Consider the following 11,950-nt stretch of genomic DNA (forward strand, 5'->3'; position numbering starts at 1 on the left):
CCAGGAAGAGGCAGAAGATGACAAGCGACCTCTGTACGACCTCTGCTTCCACCTGCTCAAACTCTACAGCGACAGGTAATGACCTATGACCTCTATAACCTCTGTATGACCTCTGTACGACCTCTACGACCTCTATATGACCCCTATAACCTCTGTATGACTTCTGTATGACCTCTGCTTCCACCTGCTCAAACTACACAGTGACACGTAGCTTTATTTAAATAATAATAATAATAATAATTATGATGATGTGACCTCTCTCCAGACATTACCCATTAGAGTCCTTACTGGACCCTCTCTCTGTGACCCCTACGACCTCTATAACCTCTGTGTGACCTCTCTCCAGACATTACCCATTAGAGTCCTTACTGGACCCTCTCTCTGTGACCCCTACGACCTCTATAACCTCTGTGTGACCTCTCTCCAGACATTACCCATTAGAGTCCTTACTGGACCCTCTCTCTGTGACCTGGGAGCGTCTGGACTGCCGTCTCTCGTGGAACCTGTGGGTGGCGCTAGAGAGCCTGTGCTACTCCCACCTGAGTGTCCACAAGCAGTGTCTGTTACACAGCAGCTACGCCGCCCTGCTGGAGACACAGGGGTACTGGCACCTGTCTGTGATGGTCCTGATGCACATCCCTGTGGACACGTATGTACCGTTTAATATTATCCCATTCTGACCTGAGATCAGATTCATACGAGGTTTCCACTGGACACACACTGGTCTGATTATAACCCATTCTGACCTGAGATCAGATTCATACGAGGTTTCCACTGGACACACACTGGTCTGATTATAACCCATTCTGACCTGAGATCAGATTCATACGAGGTTTCCACTGGACACACACTGGTCTTGATTAACCCATTCTGACCTGAGATCAGATTCATACGATGTTTCCACTGGACACACACTGGTCTTGATTAACCCATTCTGACCCGAGATCAGATTCTAAAAATGTTCTTCGATTTTTCAAAAATAGCAGACCTACAAGCTCGTAGCGCGCCACTCGGTGGCGCGATATGAGCTTGTAGATCTGCTATTTTTCAATAGCTAAAGCATAACATAATGCCAACACCAAAATGGGTTCCCGTTCAGAATGGGTTATTATTGTCTGAGCTGAAATGTAAATATGAAATAAATGCTTAAACATGTAGCTAGGTGTAATGTTAGAGACCACAGAAGACATGTAAATATGAAATAAATGCTTAAACATGTAGTCTGAAAACCCACCTTTTCAGACTACATCATGGCCCATAGCACTTACTCCACCCCCTTAGATAGCATTTCTGTAGACTTAGGTGCTATTTACACGAGGATGGTGTTCATATAAAACGTCAAAATAAAGTATCGTTTGCTGCTGTCATTTAGACGAGAACCGTGTTCTCAGGAGGTGAAAACGCAACGAAGTGAAACCACCTCCCAGAGTGGAAATCATTCAGAACACCGTTTCCTATGGTCTCCATATAAATAGGCAAAACGGTGAATCCGCAAAACTTATGACATCATGGCTCATGTTGGCTCACAGCGCATATGTTTATTACATTGATGCAGAGCAATATCATTATGATATAATGGAGTTCCTGAACAAGCCTCCCTCCTCGCCTACAAAGTGCTGCTCATCAGCGATGTTGAATGTAAAACCATGATGTAAATAAAAAGCCTTGTGATAGACGGCAGCCGCGGCAGCAGCGTTTATGTAGCCTAATGTATTATAAAATATATACCATCCCGTGGCGCGCCCAGAGCCGTGTTGCGCAGGCTTGCGTGAAGGTTTCTTCTTCTTGTACGTGGGTGACCTGTCTATTTGGCAGCCCGTTATCGCCACCTAGCGACAGTATAGCATAATAGCACATCATATCATAACATGTGCGTTCTCGTGTAAAGGGTAAGAAAAAATGAGAACGCAACGGGACTTTGACGTGTTATATGGAGATGGTCGCCGTCTAAAAGAGGCCTTAGATAGAATTTGATACAGACTTATAGCATGTTATGTAGACAGCACTATAATTGCATTGTATGTAGTCATAGCACGTCATAGTACATATGTATAGCATAGTATAGTATATATGTATAGTTTATATGTATAGTTTCATTATATAGATATTCCACTGTTACTTTCTTAGAAAAGCATGTAATTTATTCTAATTGTTGTTATTGCAATTTACGAGCTGTGCTCGCTTTCCGCATTTGCGCGTCTTACTTATTATTATTATTATTATTATTATTATTATTCTTCCAGGCTCAGAGAGCGAGCGGTCAGAGAGATGCTGTGTCTCCACTGCACCGAGGAAGACGAGGATGAGGACGAAGAGGGGGCCGGGGCCAGAGAGCGTTTCCTGACGGAGAGGTTGCAGGTTCCTGTCCGATGGCTGGAGGAGGCCAAGGCCATCCGCGCCCGGAGCCAGAACCGCCCGGACCGCGAAGCTCTGCACCTCTACCGCGCCGGGCTGTGGAGCCAGTGTCACCGACTACTGATACGCACGCTGGCTTCAGGTTAGAACACATTACCTGCTACTAGGGAAGGGACGTGTGGAGCGTTGTCCAGGGTGTTTTTAGAGAAGAGTCTGGGACGTGTGGAGCGTTGTCCAGGGTGTTTTAGAGAAGGGTGAAGAGTCTGGGACGTGTGGAGCGTTGTCCAGGGTGTTCCAGTGAAAAGTCGGGAGATGTGAAGTGTGTGGTAACCATGACAACTGAGCACACAACAGTGACAACTTCCTGCTTACCTTCAGATTGCATCATCAACGACAACCATGACTTCCTGTTGGAGTTCCTGGAGGGCCTGTGTGAGCCGGAGCGGTCCGGTTCCATCCAGGACTGGGACTCCGCCGGACGGGTCTATCTGGACTACATCAACACCATCAGGACACTGAAAGACATACAACAGGTAGGGGGGGGTGTGCACGCTGATAGGGTGAGATCTCGGCCAATCAAATGGAGTGTTTGTTACATGGTTATTGTGACCAAAGGTCGTAGGACACGTGACATCATCAGGGATGAGTATTAAGCCCATATATGGAGATCCCTGATGTCATCAATATTGACCAGCAACTCTACATCTGACCTCAAAACTCACTCTTAGATCTCCATATATGGAGCTGACCTGTTCTGACATTCCATATGTTGATCCTTCCCCATCCATCCTTCCTCTTCGATGTCTCCCTTTTGACTGATACCTGTCCATTCAAACTCTAGACGGGCCTGTTGACTGATACCTGTTCATTTAAACTCTAGACGGGCCTGTTGACTGATACCTGTCCATTTAAACTCTAGACGGGCCTGTTGACTGATACCTGTCCATTTAAACTCTAGGCGGGCCTGTTGACTGATACCTGTCCATTTAAACTCTAGACGGGCCTGTTGACTGATACCTGTTCATTTAAACTCTAGACGGGCCTGTTGACTGATACCTGTCCATTTAAACTCTAGACGGGCCTGTTGACTGATACCTGTCCATTGAAACTCTAGACGGGCCTGTTGACTGATACCTGTCCATTTAAACTCTAGGCGGGCCTGTTGACTGATACCTGTCCATTTAAACTCTAGGCGGGCCTGTTGACTGATACCTGTCCATTTAAACTCTAGGCGGGCCTGTTGACTGATACCTGACCAAGCCCGAAAATTAAGGCCGGCCCTACCTGGGCCCTCATCAAAGCCTGTACACTGAAGACACTCCCCCCACTGCAACCTTTAAATCTCCATATATGGAGCTGACCTGTTCTGACATTCCATATGTTGATCTGACCTCATCAAACCCTGTACACTCAAAACACACTCCATATATGGCCAGTACAGAATTCATTCCATGTTGATCTGACCCCCCCCATGCCAAAGCGCCAGCGCTCACCCAGCAGTCTGCCGTCACCCAGGATGCATGCTTCTCGCCCTCAGGCGTCTTACTGGTGTGTGTGTGTGTGTGTGTGTGTGTGTGTGTGTGTGTGTGTGTGTGTGTGTGTGTGTGTGTGTGTGTGTGTGTGTGTGTGTGTGTGTGTGTGTGTGTGTGTGTGTGTGTGTGTGTGTGTGTGTGTGTGTGTGTGTGTGTGTGTGTGTGTGTGTGTGCGTTCTGATAGGGTGAAATCTCGGCCTATCAGATGGAGTGTTTGTTCAGCGAGGCGACGTCTCTCTGTCAGAGGATAGAGCTCCTCCCCTGCTGCTCCGCCAAGGACCGCCTCGCTCAGTCAGGTAACCAATCACATCACAGCGCCAATAAACACCGACCAATCACATCACAGCGCCAATAAACACCGACCAATCACATCACAGCGCCAATAAACACCCACCAATCACATCACAGCTCCAACTAGGAATGCACTCTGTGGAGCTGCCGACTGGAGCCTTGCACACAAGTGAATGGCCTACTCGTGCGCGAGCAGAGCGCGCAACCTACTGCTGACTCCTGTCAACTTGCCTACCAATATTTGGAAATGGGACAAATATATATATATATATATATCCACTAGAATGTGTTCTAAATGTTTTAAGTGTCCTTTATATAAGTTTGAAACTCTAATTGGTTACGTGTTGTCGCTCTGAGATGGCTAAGCGCTAGGCTAACATAATGAATGTGTTTCTCCATAGAGATGGCTAAGCGCTAGGCTAACATAATGAATGTGTTTCTCCATAGAGATGGCTAAGCACTAGGCTAACATAATGAATGTGTTTCTCCATAGAGATGGCTAAGCGCTAGGCTAACATAATGAATGTGTTTCTCCATAGAGATGGCTAAGCACTAGGCTAACATAATGAATGTGTTTCTCCATAGAGATGGCTAAGCACTAGGCTAACATAATGAATGTGTTTCTCCATAGAGATGGCTAAGCGCTAGGCTAACATAATGAATGTGTTTCTCCATAGAGATGGCTAAGCGCTAGGCTAACATAATGAATGTGTTTCTCCATAGAGATGGCTAAGCGTTAGGCTAACATAATGAATGTGTTTCTCCATAGAGATGGCTAAGCGCTAGGCTAACATAATGAATGTGTTTCTCCATAGAGATGGCTAAGCGTTAGGCTAACATAATGAATGTGTTTCTCCATAGAGATGGCTAAGCGTTAGGCTAACATAATGAATGTGTTTCTCCATAGAGATGGCTAAGCGCTAGGCTAACATAATGACTGTGTTTCTCCATAGAGATGGCTAAGCGCTAGGCTAACATAATGAATGTGTTTCTCCATAGAGATGGCTAAGCGCTAGGCTAACATAATGAATGTGTTTCTCCATAGAGATGGCTAAGCGTTAGGCTAACATAATGAATGTGTTTCTCCATAGAGATGGCTAAGCGCTAGGCTAACATAATGAATGTGTTTCTCCATAGAGATGGCTAAGCGCGTGGCTAACATAATGAATGTGTTTCTCCATAGAGATGGCTAAGCGCGTGGCTAACATAATGAATGTGTTTCTCCATAGAGATGGCTAAGCGCTAGGCTAACATAATGAATGTGTTTCTCCATAGAGATGGCTAAGCACTAGGCTAACATAATGAATGTGTTTCTCCATAGAGATGGCTAAGCGCTAGGCTAACATAATGAATGTGTTTCTCCATAGAGATGGCTAAGCGCTAGGCTAACATAATGAATGTGTTTCTCCATAGAGATGGCTAAGCGCGTGGCTAACATAATGAATGTGTTTCTCCATAGAGATGGCTAAGCGCTAGGCTAACATAATGAATGTGTTTCTCCATAGAGATGGCTAAGCACTAGGCTAACATAATGACTGTGTTTCTCCATAGAGATGGCTAAGCGCTAGGCTAACATAATGAATGTGTTTCTCCATAGAGATGGCTAAGCACTAGGCTAACATAATGACTGTGTTTCTCCATAGAGATGGCTAAGCGCTAGGCTAACATAATGAATGTGTTTCTCCATAGAGATGGCTAAGCGCTAGGCTAACATAATGAATGTGTTTCTCCATAGAGATGGCTAAGCGCGTGGCTAACATAATGAATGTGTTTCTCCATAGAGATGGCTAAGCGCTAGGCTAACATAATGAATGTGTTTCTCCATAGAGATGGCTAAGCGCTAGGCTAACATAATGAATGTGTTTCTCCATAGAGATGGCTAAGCGCTAGGCTAACATAATGAATGTGTTTCTCCATAGAGATGGCTAAGCGCTAGGCTAACATAATGAATGTGTTTCTCCATAGAGATGGCTAAGCGCGTGGCTAACATAATGAATGTGTTTCTCCATAGAGATGGCTAAGCGCGTGGCTAACATAATGAATGTGTTTCTCCATAGAGATGGCTAAGCGCTAGGCTAACATAATGAATGTGTTTCTCCATAGAGATGGCTAAGCGCTAGGCTAACATAATGAATGTGTTTCTCCATAGAGATGGCTAAGCGTTAGGCTAACATAATGAATGTGTTTCTCCATAGAGATGGCTAAGCGCGTGGCTAACATAATGAATGTGTTTCTCCATAGAGATGGCTAAGCGTTAGGCTAACATAATGACTGTGTTTCTCCATAGAGATGGCTAAGCGCTAGGCTAACATAATGACTGTGTTTCTCCATAGAGATGGCTAAGCGCTAGGCTAACATAATGAATGTGTTTCTCCATAGAGATGGCTAAGCGCGTGGCTAACATAATGAATGTGTTTCTCCATAGAGATGGCTAAGCGCTAGGCTAACATAATGAATGTGTTTCTCCATAGAGATGGCTAAGCGCTAGGCTAACATAATGACTGTGTTTCTCCATAGAGATGGCTAAGCGCTAGGCTAACATAATGAATGTGTTTCTCCATAGAGATGGCTAAGCGCGTGGCTAACATAATGAATGTGTTTCTCCATAGAGATGGCTAAGCGCTAGGCTAACATAATGAATGTGTTTCTCCATAGAGATGGCTAAGCGCTAGGCTAACATAATGACTGTGTTTCTCCATAGAGATGGCTAAGCGCTAGGCTAACATAATGAATGTGTTTCTCCATAGAGATGGCTAAGCGTTAGGCTAACATAATGAATGTGTTTCTCCATAGAGATGGCTAAGCGCGTGGCTAACATAATGAATGTGTTTCTCCATAGAGATGGCTAAGCGCTAGGCTAACATAATGAATGTGTTTCTCCATAGAGATGGCTAAGCGCGTGGCTAACATCCTGAGGGTGGTGTTGACCTTGCGGTCAGATGGTGGCGCTGACGAGCAGCTCAGCCTCCTGGCTCCGCCCCTCACCCGTCTGCCAATGCCAGAGGACTACGCCCTGGAGGAGCTGCGTTCTCTCACCCAATCATATCTCACACAGCTCATCAGCAGCCAATGAGCTTCACCCGTTGATGTGACATCATATCTCACACAGCTCATCAGCAGCCAATGAGCTTTGGCGGTGGCTGTGTTCAGTGTGTTTCATCAGCCAATGAGAAGGCAGAATTTTGCTATGCAGGATTTTGTAGTGTGTGTGTGCGCGTGTGTGTGTGTGTGCGTGTGTGTGTGTGTGTGTGTGTGTGTGTGTGTGTGTGTGTGTGTGCAAAATGTTATTGCGGGTTTAGAATGCATTGCTATTAAGATGGATATATGGCATTCTCATTGGCTTAATGGATAGATATTTTTCTCATTGGCTGCGGGGATAGCTAATTCTTATTGGCTGGGGGCATAGATTGTCATCGGCTGCGGGGATATATTGATTGATTCATTGCCATTGGCTGGAGTCATAGATGTTATTCTGATTGCCTACGGGGATAGATCATTGCCATTGGCTGGAGTCATATAGATGTTATTCTGATTGGCTACGGGGATAGATCATTGCCATTGGCTGGAGTCATATAGATGTTATTCTGATTGGCTACGGGGATAGATCATTGTCATTGGCTGGAGTCATATAGATGTTATTCTGATTGGCTACGGGGATAGATCATTGTCATTGGCTGGAGTCATATAGATGTTATTCTGATTGGCTACGGGGATAGATCATTGTCATTGGCTGCATTCCAGGTCTAAGGTTTGTCACGTTCGTCCGATGGCGATGAACAGGAAACAGGAAGTGAGTCTTAGGAAATAAAATGTTCTATTTTTCTATTTGGGTTTGGATGAGTTTCAGTTTGAGTCTGTAATGTACATGAGTCATACATACACACCAGTCTGTAATGTACATGAGTCATACATACACACGAGTCTGTAATGTACATGAGTCATACATACACACTGTAATGTACATGAGTCATACATACACACCAGTCTGTAATGTACATGAGTCATACATACACACTGTAATGTACATGAGTCATACATACACACCAGTCTGTAATGTACATGAGTCATACATACACACCAGTCTGTATTGTATTGTAGTAAAACACATTCTATTAGGACCATTATTACATTACGTTTAAATTGATCCTTTTGTCACGTTTTTGAAATGATTCATAATTTGTTACTTTGAAGACGTTTGTAGCCGTTTTACCAAAACGACTCCCGTGGTGTGAGAAAACACACCGCTCTGTTTGGCTCACTTCACATCGGAAAGAAATGTTTTCTTTTTTTAATGCTTCATTTTTTTTCTAAATAAAAATGTCAACTTTTTTCATGTTATTTTGCTCTTGTTTTGAGATCTAGTTTGATGCGAACAGTAGTTGCTACTAGCTACTGATGCTAATAGCTGTTCTATGAGTGTGAAGTTTAAACGTGTTTTTAATAAAGAATCATCTTGAATAAAAACATACTCATGCCTCTGGCAAACTTTATTTGTTTAGTTAGTTGCTGCGAGAGTGAGGTCTAGCCAACACTAATCCCAGAAGTTTTATTTTTCGCCACTAGGGGAGCTCTGGACCATAGCCCTAATGCAGGGAGCTCTGGACCATAGCCCTAATGCAGGGAGCTCTGGTCCATAGTCCTAATACCCTAATGCAGGGAGCTCTGGTCCATAGCCCTAATGCAGGGAGCTCTGGTCCATAGCCCTAATGCAGGGAGCTCTGGTCCATAGTCCTAATACCCTAATGCAGGGAGCTCTGGTCCATAGCCCTAATGCAGGGAGCTCTGGTCCATAGCCCTAATGCAGGGAGCTCTGGTCCATAGCCCTAATGCAGGGAGCTCTGGTCCAATGCCCTAATGCAGGGAGCTCTGGTCCATAGTCCTAATGCAGGGAGCTCTGGTCCATATGCCTAATGCAGGGAGTTCTGCTCCATAGCCCTAATGCAGGGAGCTCTGGTCCATAGCCCTAATGCAGGGAGCTCTGGTCCAATGCCCTAATGCAGGGAGCTCTGGTCCATAGTCCTAATGCCCTAATGCAGGGATCTCTGGTCCATAGCCCTAATGCAGGGAGCTCTGGTCCATAGCCCTAATGCCCTAATGCAGGGAGCTCTGGTCCATAGCCCTAATGCCCTAATGCAGGGAGTTCTGCTCCATAGCCCTAATGCAGGGAGTTCTGCTCCATAGCCCTAATGCAGGGAGCAGGTTGTAAAAATGTTTGGGAAATGTAGCAGAGTTACAGACCAATAAGGGTCCATTTGGTTCCAAACGACCATTTAGCTGGGGACCCCTGGAACTCCCTCAATGACCCCTATGGCTATGGGTCCCCGGACCCCACTTTGGGAACATGCATTTTAAACATACAACACGAGAGGCACCCAGCTGCAGCCTCGCAGACGAGACGTACTCCGTGAGCGGGCCGTGCTCCGTGAGCGGGCCGTGCTCTGTGAGGGCGGTGATCCGTGAGGGACCGGAAGTGCGTTTTTCCCCCCGCTTGCACGTACACAAGCGCACATGCATGCACGCGCAACATCATGCGCGTGCACGACACGCACTTGCTGGTGAGCGCTTAAATGCCGGGTGTATAGTAGGCTACCAGCTGTGCTTAATCATAATTGCGTGCTCGGTTTGGAAAAGTTTGTTGTAGGTAATAGTTTCATTGAAAGCTTATTAGTTGGTAAGTGTGCATATTTGAAGAAATGCAAATCTAACAATAATAAAATGATATGCAATAGGCTAGGCCTATATGGTAGAATATGACATATGATATCAAGGCATTTAAGTAATGTAATAAGTTGCTATAACCCCGTACAAGTGATACTTGTCCCGACCATAGACCACAGACAGGACCATAATGCATTGGGGGACAAAGTTCTTAAGAATGTGTTGTTGCGACTGTAGGCCACTGTTTACTATGAAAACCTGCATTGCCTGTCAGTCATTCAGTAAGTGTGTCATGTCACGCCTCGTGTCATGCCTCCATATATGGTCACGCCTCATGACATCATGCCTCGTGACACGTCACGCCACCATATATGGCCGTTTCCATATATGATATAAGATCACGACACTGACCTCATCAAACCCTGGATAGCCATACATGGAAAAGACTGGATCATCACCTAGATCTCCATATATGGAGCTGAGCCGGCCAGCAACTCTACATCTGACCTCAAACCCTTAGATCTCCATATATGGAGCTGACCTGTTCTGACATTCCATATGTTGATCCTTCCCCACCCGTCCTTTTGACTGATACCTGTCCATTCAAACTCTAGACGGGCCCGCCCCAAAGTTATTAGTAGAGTTCTCAGGCCCAAAAATGAAGGCCCGGCCCTACCTGGGCCCTCATCAAACCCTGTACACTCAAGACACTGCCCCCGCTGCCACCCTTAGATCTCCATATATATGGAGCTGACCTGTTCTGACATTCCATATGTTGATCTGACCTCATTTTTATTTATTTTATGTTCTTATATTCAATTTTGTTCTTTGCCATTGTTCTATCATTTTAACTACTTGTGTTTTATTGTATTATATTTTTATTTTTATTTTTGTGTCCTGCCTTGTGAAGCACTTTGGGCTGCATTTGTGTATGAAAGGTGCTATACAAATAAAGTTTATTATTATTATTATTATCAAACCCTGTACACTCAAGACACGCTCCATGGCCAGTACAGAATTAATTCCATATGTTGATCTGACCCCCCCATGCCAAAGCACCAGCGCTCGCCCAGCAGTCTGCCGTCACCCAGGCACGTGACCTCACTTCTCGCCCTCAGGGCGTCTTACTGGTATAGTCTGATTGGCAAGATGGTCTACTCTACTGTTATTTATCTTTCTATTCCCACAACAATATAGTCTACAGAAAAATATGGCATATTTTGGACATCATTGATCATGACTAATACATTTTTAAGAAATGTAATGTAATGTAAAAAACAAAAAATGTAATCGTTTGACAGCCCTAATACTATATATATATATATATATATATATATATACACACACACACACACACACACACACACACACACACACACACACACACACACACACACACACACACACACACACAATTGGTATTATTAAAGTGGAGACGTACTGCCCAACACTGGTGGAGACGTTTAGCAATGTTGCTCATTCCACGGACGCGTGGTCATGACAAGCTGTACCTCGTTGTAAAGGTGACTAATCAACGATTAAAATGATGTAAAACACAATTAATACCAATTGGTATTATTAAAGTGGAGAAATAATGGACCAAAATTAAGTTTCCGGTCCCTCACGGAGCACGGCCCCCTCACGGAGCACGGCCCCCTCACGGAGCACGGCCCCCTCACGGAGCACGGCCCCCTCACGGAGCACGGCCCCCTCACGGAGCACGGCCCCCTCACGGAGCACGGCCCCCCTGCCTCACAAAGCACGTGAGACTGCGAGACTGCAGCTGGGTGCTATTGGACAACACAGCACAGATACAGCAGAATGTAGTCTCTGATGCCACCTGGTGGTGACAACCGACAACTGCAGTATGCGGCAACGTGTATTTCATCCGTACGACGGTGACGCGCGTCGAAAACAGCCGATGTGTATTTCATCCGTACGACGGTGACGCGCGTCGAAAACAGCCGATGTGTATTTCATCCGTACGACGGTGACGCGCGTCGAAAACAGCATGTGTATTTCATCCGTACGACGGTGACGCGCGTCGAAAACAGCCGATGTTTAGGGTTCGTACTTCGGCTGTTTTCGACGACTGCGCAGCCGCAGTGCCGAGT

The 11,950-nt window shown here is 45.4% G+C and overlaps 1 protein-coding gene across 1 annotated transcript in view; it reads left to right on the forward strand.

Annotated features, from left to right (window-relative positions):
- nup98 (nucleoporin 98 and 96 precursor) overlaps positions 1-8,631 on the forward strand; it is a 54,034-nt gene extending 45,403 nt beyond the window's left edge. The window contains exons 30-35 of the mRNA XM_083774475.1: positions 1-75; positions 428-649; positions 2,244-2,497; positions 2,734-2,888; positions 4,072-4,183; positions 7,064-8,631. The exon at positions 1-75 is cut by the window's left edge and continues 47 nt beyond it. Coding sequence (XP_083630601.1) covers positions 1-75; positions 428-649; positions 2,244-2,497; positions 2,734-2,888; positions 4,072-4,183; positions 7,064-7,251 — 1,006 coding nt within the window. The 3' untranslated portion in view covers positions 7,252-8,631. The remainder of the gene's footprint in view (positions 76-427; positions 650-2,243; positions 2,498-2,733; positions 2,889-4,071; positions 4,184-7,063) is intronic.
- The last annotated feature ends 3,319 nt before the right edge of the window (positions 8,632-11,950 follow it).

The sequence above is a fragment of the Protomyctophum parallelum genome, assembly GCF_964188405.1.
Source record: "Protomyctophum parallelum genome assembly, chromosome: 1".
NCBI classification, from domain to species: domain Eukaryota; kingdom Metazoa; phylum Chordata; class Actinopteri; order Myctophiformes; family Myctophidae; genus Protomyctophum; species Protomyctophum parallelum.